Genomic DNA, 10447 nt, shown 5'->3' on the forward strand with positions numbered 1-10447 from the left:
GCGATATTTTACCAGTTTCTCTCTTTCAATATGCACGGCGAGCCGCTTCGTTCAATAAGCTTTAATTTGATTTCACGCTAAAGATATGACATTGCAGTTACATCATTTTTTACCAAAATGAATGAGGGCTTGGTAACGCGGGTTGAATTAGATGGGAGTCAGAGAAAATGTATCAGAGTTGGACATTACATTGCCAGAGAAGAAGGCTCAAATTTGGAGAGAGAATCGATGGAGGATGACCTGCGTACAGTAGAGATCATGGAGAATTATTGGGCCTAGAAACTTTTGCTTCTAATATTGGTCGCCTGCATGAAATACCAGGGAATCTATAAAAATGGTAGCGATAATGAACGTCCTCCACTTTTACCCTTTAAACGTTCAAATTCGGAGCGCGTGGCGGTTTCTTGAAAATGGCTAAAAAGTTGTCTGCCAAAATCGGACCCTCGATCTTGAATGCTGATCTTTCGGAGCTTTCCGTCGAGTCACAGCGACTCCTGGACAACGGTGCAGATTATCTTCATTTGGATGTTATGGATGGGCATTTTGTGCCCAACCTTACTTTTGGTCATCCTCTCGTCAAGTGTCTTAGAAATAAAATAAAGGATGCTTTTTTCGAAACGCATATGATGGTTTCAAATCCTGAGCAGGTAATGCTGATGCACTTATTCAGTTATTCTTTTATTTTCCATATGTATACAATCGTTAATTACAGTGGATCGAGCCCATGGCTGATGCTGGAGTCGACCTGTACACGTTTCACGTGGAACCGGTAGAAAATGTTTCTTCAGTTTGTAGAAAAGTCCGAGAAGCTGGTATGAAGGTATGCATTAAAGAAACACAATTTATTTCGTATATTTGAATTCCTTTCTTCATACAGGTAGGTGTAGCACTAAAGCCTGGAACTCCAGCTGATGTTGTTGTTAATTATGTGGATTTAGCAGATATGGTATTAGTCATGACAGTAGAACCAGGATTTGGTGGACAGAAATTTATGGAATCAATGATGAAAAAAGTTTCATGGCTCAGACAACATTATCCTACGCTAGATATTGAAGTGGATGGTGGTGTAGGACCTAGTACGATACATGCTTGTGCAGAAGTAAGTCTATAAGACTAAAATAAGCGTTCCAGGTAACAGAAATGTGTATCCAGAAATTGAGACATTTTTTTTTCAGGCTGGTGCCAATATGATTGTATCAGGAACTGCAGTCATAGGATCTGACAATCCAGCCCAAGTTATAGCAAATTTAAAAGACACTGTCAATTCTGCATTAAGTACAAATTAAAATATAAAGTAAGGAATATTTTAAGGTGCACGATATACGTTAACATTCCTGAAGGTTAACACTTTTGTACTGTTTTATTAACAATATTTCTGTATAATAAAAGGTGGTTACTATACAATGTTGTGATGAGTCGCTAATACACTTCTTTATGCATATAACTTGAGTCACTCAGACGAATCATCATCTGAGTTATATGCATTCGTATCATCTTTATGAGTTTCCTCAGTTGTGTTTAAATTATCAGGCTTTTGTTTTTCTATAAAACTACTAAATTCTGAGCTTAAAACTGGTGTATATTTTGGAGCTAACTTACTCCTTAATTCAGCCAGTGACACTAGAATGGCTTCCTCTGTTCTGATAGTTCTTGAGCCTTGCATAGGGCATGTATTTAAATATTTATGAAAAAGCAAACAAGGATCATCAACATTTAAATGATCATCCACATCTAGAGCAGCTTCTAAGCCTGATAATCCACCAAATACAATCAATGCATGATTATACTCTAAACTTCTTGGTGTAATGTCATCGATAGAAGTTCCTTTATCGGATGTTCCGATAGATAAATCATATCCTTCTGCATAAGGACACTTTGAAAAGATTTCAGTCAAATTATTGGCCAATCTAACTGTATATCCCCAGTATATTCCAGTTTCCGCTATGGGTATGTTCGGTGGCACCACAAGTCCTTTTATCTTTTTTGCATTGTCCTGATCAGGAGAAATTTTAACCGTAACACGTATGCCGGAAGTCAACACTTTATCCACATGAACATCATTGAGTAATCCCACATTAACTTGAGAACCTTTACCAGTTTTAATCGGTTTATTTGTGACGACACCCTCGCGAAATAGGGAAACATCCTGTTGTCTCAAATGATGAGGCGCATCCAAAGGATTTAACAGCCCTGCGTATTGCAGATCTTTGTGCAGAGGGAAGAAATATTTTCGCAAATACTGAGGACATTCCAGATACTGCAATATCCTAGCGAGTTGAATGCAACCAACTCGTCCTTCACCAAGAACGTCATCTTTCCTTAATTTCTTCTTCTCGCTTTCCGTTATCTCTCCCTTGTCATCAAAGACTATAACCTCATCCACTTTGTATATACAAGCAGCACGTGCAATTTGACCCGCCAGATAAGTTCGTAGTTCTGGGGACTGTGCGTTATCTAGTATAGAACCCGGCACGGCGATGCTCACAGTGGAAATATTCACTTTTTTAATAGATTGCCTGTCATCAGCTTTCTTCGTTTCCTCGAGTTTCTCACTTTCCTCGTGCTTCACTTTCTTTATTAACCTCTCTTCTCTCCATTTCTTTCTTTGCTCCTTATGAATGCGATTATGCTCGCGCCAATTTTTCGCCTGTGGTATTGTTGGTGACATTTCTGTACGTCAGATGTAATTTATAAGATGTGTGTATTATTACACTGATTTTGTCAGGAGGGGTGAAGCTTGTGGCTGCAGTTTTGTGTGTGGTGGGTCTGCGCCAGTCTGTGCGACGTGGTGAGCGGTGCTCAAACAGCCAGATTAGAACGATGTATAAAATTTAAAAAATAAACAATATGGAGGCCGATGCTAGGCGCTTATCGGCCGTCAGCATTCCTTCACATTGCTTCGTTTATTAAAATAAACATCTGTTAGAAATATGGTGAGAGAGTCAAAATATTGGAAATACGAAGTGCCGCAAATCGGCGCTCACGCGAGTTTACGTGTTTAATGAGCGATAATCATTATGACGTAATCCGCACGAGTCTAAATTGGTCTAAATATAAATTAAAGAAAAATTAACAAGTTGTGCTTCCACATTAAGTTAGTTTTTCGTCTGGTACATCAGAGACGAGCTGTACAATTACTATCCAAAATCAAAGCTCTAATGGCGTTTTTAAGTCCTTTCTGAGTTTTATCTCGTTCACTAGCATCATAGTGACTTACTGTTGAGTGCCAGACAGCAAGATTTCAGTGGGTACAGTGCCAATGATCTTTACCACCCTTCTTAATTACACGCTATTCTTTAAGAATGTTTTATCATTCCGAAGCTCTACTTTCTCTGGTTGCACTGTTGTTTCCCTTATAATATATTTAGTACTTTTCCTTCATCAATACTCTTAATAATACTAACAAAAACTATTGAAATATTATTTCAGAAACCTAAGATGGTATACCTTTTGTTGACTAGAACATGGTTTAGCAATGATACTATTGAAAATCAAGAGCCAGAGTAAAGCTGCTCAGCGCAATGCTTTTCCTGACATCTTTGGATATACAAATATCTTCTGTATGAAAATCAATGCAGATACGTATAAGTAAAATTATCATAAAAGTTATCTCAAAACAAATGAGGATGTTCAGGCGCTGGGTGTGTCCAAATTTTGTGAGCTGTGGTTCTAAGGCAGCAGGCATTTTAGCTCCATTGACGATTCCTCCTTTACACATTGCTTTTTTGTACCATTTCTGGCAAGAATTCTCACGAGATGTAGACAAGCAATACTGTTCCTGTTCATGCTGGGACACAGTGTTCAAGGGTAGGAACCAATTTTAGTACAGCATCAATCGATGATTCTACATCTCTATATTTTAATTTTCTTCCAGGATCATATGAATCTGGCATTGCTTCGTACAAACACATGTATTTCAATGCCACATCCAACACCTTGAAGATATGGTTCACAGTTGTAATTGGTGTGATCACGTTTTACGAGACAGTGAAATATTTAACATGGCTTGCTCTTCAGGGTCGTCTACGATTTGGAATGCTGATCCTTTTTTCGACTGCTGTTTTTTCCCATTACTACTCTTGGTGGGTTTACATTAATTACTGGAACGACGACTTTTATTCCCAGTGGTATCATCAACTCTTTTTCTCCATCACTGAGTTGATCTCCACATTTCTCGTCGTTCACTTGGCTGACTCTCAAAATCCTGTCACGCATAGAAAAGCATTTGGCATTGCTGCGATTGCTATTTTGCACATTCTCGCCGGTAGTTGGGATCAGTTTATTAGAAATGTCGTGAGAGGCGAAGGATACGCGCATCAGGTGAAGTATCAATTGATAAAATTCATTGTCAAGAAATGCTGTAAATCTCTTGAATACTTTCTCATTAATTTAATTTCTAGGTCGTTCGTGATTTGGGTTTCATGATCCCAGACATTCTTCATGTTGTCCTAGCACTCGGGTCACTGCGATGGCGAGGCATTCCTAATCTTCCAGGATCTGGTATGAGAGATCCCAGCATCAAGAAGGATCTGACATGTATGTTGGGTATGATAGTGATGGGCCTGTGCATTTGTTCCATCCTATAACGCGTGAAACGATTATTCTAGCAATTAGTGTTTTAGAATGGCAAAAAGTTAAAGAATTAGTCTTCAGCGATTACCAATGCCAAGTGGTACACGTAGTATATCCTTAGAACTGATTAAAGTTAAAAGACAGAATACAAATCCCATGGACATTTATTTGGTCAGATATTTTATAAAAATACTACCACTTCCTTGTGAAGGAAATGTTAGTACGACTATGCATGCCAATGACGTTTGTACTTACAGTTAGAGTACTCTTTTTTGCGAATGAACTGACAAACGATCTTTCATGCAATAGTAACGAAACATGAAACGAATAATCTTTGTATTGCGAAAATGAATGATGAATGCTTAGGATCAACAAGATTTTAATACAAGAAGACTGTAACGATGGTGCAAACAAATATTTGATATAATTAACTGAGATGGTATTGATCATTAATCGAGACATATGGGTATTGAATCCCGGTAAAACATGACTTTGTACACTTCCACGAGGAGCTAGTAATCGAATAGTGAAATAGATTTGTAGCTATGTAGGATTTAGAATACTGTAGAGAATTAGAGACAACGACCCACCTCCATTATTTATTGTGCATCGTATATTATCGTATTTATCGCAAACTTCTTCATTTAAAATGAGACTGCAAGTGTTGCGGAACGACATTTTCAGCTAATGCCACCATCTCAGTCTACCTTATCTATCAAGTATATTAAGTTACCGTTGATGTGTACTTTAATAGTCATTAGACATTCGGCAATAGTCAGAATGATATAGTCCAATTGTGGCAGCTATACACACCTTGTACAAGATAGTTGGAATTACGTTGTTGTTTGCCTTATCCTTAGACATAATATTAGAACACAATTAAACGTCGATACGGTCTTTAATGCATTCATTCGATTGGTACAAAAGTCCGTTATCATAACCTATCATTTTTAAGCGTCATTATTGATAGATCGGAACGACCTATTTCAAAAATGGGAGAGTGATAACTGTGTCGATCGATATCGATTCGAAGCGATTTACGTTGGATATTATCGTATAATTAGGTATTGAGCGAGACAAAATAAGTGAACAAAGAGTATGACATAGAACGAATCTATGGAGCATCATTCGGCGAAGCGGGATCGAATAAGACGTGCTAATCGATGCGCAAAATGGCTATAAGGTTTAAAGTGCCTATATGCGTCACAAGAGATTTTGTTACTCGTTCGTTGAGACGATTGCTGATATTAAGACTCTAGGTATAACATGTATCATAATTGTTGTAAACTTTTTTTATTGTATTTACATTTGCGTAGGAATTCTTCCAGACTTTAATCAATTTATTTTCAAAGGCACTTGTTTTATTTAATATCTCTCTAGTAATTATAAAAAAAATTTTATAAAATTTTTTTAACAGTGATCTCAAGAATACTCTATATATTTGATGACTAGCACTAATTATTGTTGACTCAAGGATCGAATCCTCTAATATGGTCGTGTCGATCTAAAGTAATACTAAGTAAATTAGTTATATCGATATAAAAGCGAATTCTTTCCCGCGCTTTCACCATAAAAAACATAACAGTATTTAGTTTAGTTTGAAGTATCAAGAAAATGCTTTTTACATGCATGTATCTTTTCGTTGTCAGTGTGAACAATGTTAGTAAATTCTTGTTAGTTACAATATTTCGACTTCATTTAATTATCACACCTCTCCGGTGTTCCTGTTGAGCCAGTAGATCTCCTCAGGTCCTCGTATGGGAAGCATCGTCAGGCTACACTAATGAGGACCAGACCTAAGTGCCGATAGCGCTTCAGCGTTGTCAAGGCGACGAGAAGGCACAGCTGTAGACTCGAAGCTCCGACCGAGTTTCCCGGGGGTGCGCGCCCTCGGCTGAACTCGTGCGACCCTCAGTGACCTCGGCGTGAACTTGACCCGTCTTTACAGCCCGCCCTCTGACGTCATCAGCGAAGCGACCCTCATTCCAATTCAGGGCTCCATACCCCGAAAAGTCGGTTAGTCGTTTATGACTGAACGGGAGAATCCCATGCACGTGCAGAGCAGCATTGTAATTGACCAGAAGAGACACCCGACGACACGAGCAAATGGCTCTCGTACCGTGAATTAGCTGATAAGGAAATTCCTCGTCTCCTGGAAACTGTGTATTCTCGGTTCGTCGTTTGCGCGCTCTCATAAATTTCTATTTCTCGTAAAATAGACTCTCAGGCACCTATTTGCAAGAACAAAGAGTCAGCCGGATGATTTCGCAATTAAAGTGACGTGAGTCACGATGTGAAGTTCCGTTTCGAGTAAGGATGAAAAATCCGTATTATTTTAATTGCTGCTTTTATCGCTGCGTTCTTATTCGGGAGGATGAACAATCTTAAGAGCATAAGAAGGTGGCTCTCTGAACGTAAAGAGCGCATGACCTGCACGAAGTCGCGATTCTCCAAGAGCAGGAGAGAACGGGAACAGGAGAACCCTTAGGGACAACCGTAGAAATCATAAGGGACACGGCGCAGGCTTCGAATCGATCCTCCACCCCTGGCTGCTGGAGAAACAACCCCCGGCCGACGAGCGTGGAGCGAGGAGCGGGGAGAGAGGAGAGAGGAGCGCGCCGACCGTCGACTCCGAACCTAACAACAGTTCAAAACCATCCCAAGCAAACATGGCGCTTGATTTCGCAGCCACCTACAAGGTCCTCGTACTTGGCGACTCGAACGTTGGGAAAACTTGCATCGTGCATCGCTACTGCGACGAGAGATATTATGACACCTACATATCCACCATCGGTAAGTCTTTCGCAAAACTTCTTTGAGGAAGACACAAAAAGCACGACGACGAAAGGCGACGTTTGACATCTTGTTCCCCTCGCAGTTTGTTGACAGCCTCGGATTTACGCTCTCGGCGTCTCTTTGCTCGCAACGCCCTAAATGCATTTTATCCTCATTCCGCAGCAAAATATTCCAAATGCTTTTCTGTTTCCATTCGATTTTTTTTTTCGCCAAACCACTCTTTTATCAAATTCTTTGTTGTTCTTCTTTAAGATTTTCCTTCCTTTTCCATTTCAAAGTCTGTTCTTTCTTAGTTGGCGGAATCGATGTTGCTACGTTTATATCGAACATCGAATTGCTCACTCGAGACAGTCGAATACTGTGAGATTCCTGTAGTCTGGATCTTTCCTTCTCTCGTGGTCGCATTCGCGACTGCACTTTTCACTCGCACCACCTCTCGATATTTCTGTTTTATGCCTTTTCCACGTTTCCTCCTCGATCTAGTCATCTGTCGAAACACCTAATGACAGTCTCATAAACAATCCAAGTGACAGCTGCTTATTTCGTAATAACGTTCCCTGTCAATTATGCACTTCGCTACCGAACAGCTGATAATCTCTCCGTCAGCAGCATATACGGTTCTTCGGTGGAACTTTCCTTGATTCGCATCTTCCTCGACCAATGCTTTTCTCCTTTTATGCAACCCTTTCTCCTTTTTTTATAGGTATTGACTTCAAGCAGAAGATCATTAACCTTGACGGGACGCCGATCAAACTGCAGATATGGTGAGTAGCTTCGAGCTTCTCGTTATTCGACGAGCGTTGACGATTGTCAAATAATTGAATTTAACGAAATACATCTTGAAAAGGGATACCGCTGGTCAGGAGAGATTCAGGACCTTGACGACGGCTTATTATCGCGGGGCTATGGGAATTCTTTTGATGTACGACGTTACCAGCCTCGAGAGCTTCAATCACCTGTCCTATTGGCTGCGTAACATTCAAGAGGTACACTCGGCGCTCTGCCTTACTTATTAAACCCTGTGCTTGCTCGAAAGTTCATGAAACTCAAAATAATTGAGCGCAGAACGCGTCGCCGGACGTGGTGAAGGTGCTGGCGGCCAACAAGTGCGACGCCACTTCTCACAGGGCCGTCGATGCCGAGAGAGGCCAGAAGATCGCCGAGAACTTCGACATGCCCTTCTTCGAGGTCTCGTGCAAGGAGAACATCAACATAGAGGAGGCCTTCCTGACCTTAGCTAGGAGAATACGGGAGCAGCGAGGTCGTCGGGTAAGTATACCGGCTCCAGCTGGACGGCTCCGGTCCACGGTCCTCTTGAACTTCCGTTCTGAAGAATCTGACGTGTTGCTCTCTCTTTCTTGCGAATGGGAAAAAAGGCGAGTCTCTTCGAAGCTTCGGAGAGAGAAGGCGCCGACAGCGTGATAAAGGCTCAATCGCCGTCGCAGCAAGGAGACGCGTGGAGATGTTCGTGTTAGCTTCTCCAAGTATCCATCCTCCTTTTACGTGGCTCGCGTCACGAAGCTCACCTTACGGAGTATTGGAATATTAAGATTTTAAGCTTAGGAAGGTTTGTCTACTTTTCGGGTTAAGCGCGTGTCACGCGTACGTCTCTTGCATTTGCGTGGCCGAAGGACGTGCACGGAAGTGACGTAGCGCGTGATACATGGACGTACCGCGATTTACTAATCGCTCGCAGTAAGAATCGGCCGAGGGCCAACTGTCCGGCTTTTCCCGTTCCAGAGGAGCACAGGGTGCACTATGGTCACTTTGACGTCAGCCAGGACGAGGCGCTCGTTCGATTGTTACAGGTTGGGGTAATTCTTATGATACAAAGGGACAATTAATGGGACGTAAAAGTATGGAAGGGTGATGGCTCGATCTTTACAGCGGTGAATTCATGAGCAGTCGTGCTCTTAATCGTGCGCTCACTCTTGTCAGTCGTTAAAGTCAAGACTAATAGATTCGGACTCCAGGCTGAAAATATTTCAATAATTTCAGCTCGGAGTTCGGCTGCCATACTACATAATAACGTATTTCACTCTTTCTGAACTCTACAGTCTTAATATGTAAATTGAATGTCTCCGCACGAGATACGAATATAAAGTCACAGGACGACGCGCACCTCGCGGATGCATAGTTGGTTAGCGTTGAGACGAGTGAGCTGCAAATTTTCGAATTAACAAAACTATACATATAGGCTTCGCGTGTACGTGAGAGAGATGCTGCTAAAGTATATGAACGCACGTGGTCGGCCTTCCATTTGAACCTGGACAATAGGACAGGATTCTAGGATCCATCGTCGTCCATTTTATTATCCAGGCTGGTCGATCCGAAAACATGCTAAATCTTATCAGGGCCTAAACACTGACATTCTAATCGATGCTACTCGTATTGCTACTCGATGTATCTATACCGAAAAGTCTTCAAGCGCATTGTGATTACTGGCTGAACTCATTCATGAGAAATTCGACTTTGCTTGAGCATTTCTCTTATCGAGGACCATCGATTTACTTGACCGGTAGACGCCTACGATAATCCCAGGGGGGAGAGAGAGAGAGAGAGTAAGGATTTCATGGGTTGAGATTCGGGATGGAATGCGAATGGGTGACTGATTCAATGAGTAACTGAGAGAAAGAGAAAGAGAGAAATTGAAGTATATGGTAAAGAAAGGCTGTAAAATTCGGTGAAAAGCAAAGAATATGGAAGCAAAAGGAAGAAAAGGGTACAAAAGGCTCGAGATGAAAATCGTAGGGTTCGAATGAAATCTTTATTCCAGGAAGATTGTCCAAAAAAAGGGAGGTGCAGGTCGACAAGACGATGTGCATAGACGCTGGTTGTTGTTCTCCCGATAAGGAGCACTGTCGTAAATCATAATAATCGTTTATGCTCGCAAAAAAAAAGAAAAAAAAACCACGCCTTTATCGTGCCTATAAACGGGAAAAAGTAAGAGCGAATAAAAGTAAGCTGCTTTCCGTAGATCGAGAATCGAATTAACTTGTTGAGAGAGGGCTGGAGGTAAAGCGTGTAATGGCCGGGTGTCCTCGTGGAAATATCATTGAAATGACGTCGTAGGGATGGG

General features: G+C 41.2%; 4 protein-coding genes across 6 annotated transcripts in view; 3 read left to right on the plus strand and 1 right to left on the minus strand.

The window, feature by feature from the left end:
- Window positions 1–93: 93 nt before the first annotated feature.
- On the plus strand, window positions 94–1404 carry LOC107264537 (ribulose-phosphate 3-epimerase). The gene is made up of 4 exons (XM_015732888.2): window positions 94–647; window positions 713–820; window positions 878–1099; window positions 1176–1404. Exons 1-4 carry the CDS (start codon window positions 411–413, stop codon window positions 1284–1286), a joined length of 678 nt encoding a protein of 225 aa, XP_015588374.1. The 5' UTR covers window positions 94–410; the 3' UTR covers window positions 1287–1404.
- On the minus strand, window positions 1336–2804 carry LOC107264532 (putative methyltransferase C9orf114 homolog). The gene has a single exon (XM_015732876.2). The coding sequence runs from the start codon at window positions 2666–2668 to the stop codon at window positions 1451–1453; it is 1218 nt and encodes a 405-aa protein (XP_015588362.1). The 5' UTR covers window positions 2669–2804; the 3' UTR covers window positions 1336–1450.
- LOC107264536 lies at window positions 2687–6256 on the plus strand. Of its 3 annotated transcripts, none has more exons than XM_015732884.2 (4): window positions 2687–3248; window positions 3430–3807; window positions 3875–4320; window positions 4401–6256. In XM_015732884.2, exons 2-4 carry the CDS (start codon window positions 3573–3575, stop codon window positions 4584–4586), a joined length of 867 nt encoding a protein of 288 aa, XP_015588370.1. In that variant the 5' UTR covers window positions 2687–3248; window positions 3430–3572; the 3' UTR covers window positions 4587–6256. The 3 variants fall into 3 exon arrangements, with proteins under 3 accessions (XP_015588370.1, XP_015588372.1, XP_015588373.1); XM_015732886.2 differs by having other exon boundaries at window positions 2687–3244; XM_015732887.2 differs by having other exon boundaries at window positions 2687–2933.
- Window positions 6257–6390: 134 nt separating this feature from the next.
- Window positions 6391–10447, plus strand: part of LOC107264539 (ras-related protein Rab-8A) — a gene marked incomplete in the record, with an annotated part of 5573 nt that continues 1516 nt past the window's right edge. The window contains 5 exon segments of the mRNA XM_015732890.2: window positions 6391–7365; window positions 8072–8132; window positions 8216–8354; window positions 8434–8637; window positions 8745–10390. Coding sequence (XP_015588376.1) covers window positions 7242–7365; window positions 8072–8132; window positions 8216–8354; window positions 8434–8637; window positions 8745–8843 — 627 coding nt within the window.

The sequence above is a fragment of the Cephus cinctus genome, unplaced genomic scaffold (assembly GCF_000341935.2).
Source record: "Cephus cinctus unplaced genomic scaffold, Ccin1 Ccin1_scaffold0173, whole genome shotgun sequence".
NCBI classification, from domain to species: domain Eukaryota; kingdom Metazoa; phylum Arthropoda; class Insecta; order Hymenoptera; family Cephidae; genus Cephus; species Cephus cinctus.

Excerpts from the sequence above, each read along its gene's own strand:
- LOC107264532 (XM_015732876.2), bottom strand. The coding sequence starts at position 2,668 with ATGTCACCAACAATACCACAGGCGAAAAATTGGCGCGAGCATAATCGC.
- LOC107264537 (XM_015732888.2), top strand. The coding sequence starts at position 411 with ATGGCTAAAAAGTTGTCTGCCAAAATCGGACCCTCGATCTTGAATGCT. Across the intron at positions 648-712 it reads TGGTTTCAAATCCTGAGCAG|TGGATCGAGCCCATGGCTGA; the intron begins GTAATGCTGATG and ends CGTTAATTACAG. Across the intron at positions 1,100-1,175 it reads CGATACATGCTTGTGCAGAA|GCTGGTGCCAATATGATTGT; the intron begins GTAAGTCTATAA and ends TTTTTTTTTCAG.
- LOC107264536 (XM_015732884.2), top strand. The coding sequence starts at position 3,573 with ATGCAGATACGTATAAGTAAAATTATCATAAAAGTTATCTCAAAACAA. Across the intron at positions 3,808-3,874 it reads CTGGGACACAGTGTTCAAGG|GATCATATGAATCTGGCATT; the intron begins GTAGGAACCAAT and ends ATTTTCTTCCAG. Across the intron at positions 4,321-4,400 it reads GCGAAGGATACGCGCATCAG|GTCGTTCGTGATTTGGGTTT; the intron begins GTGAAGTATCAA and ends TTTAATTTCTAG.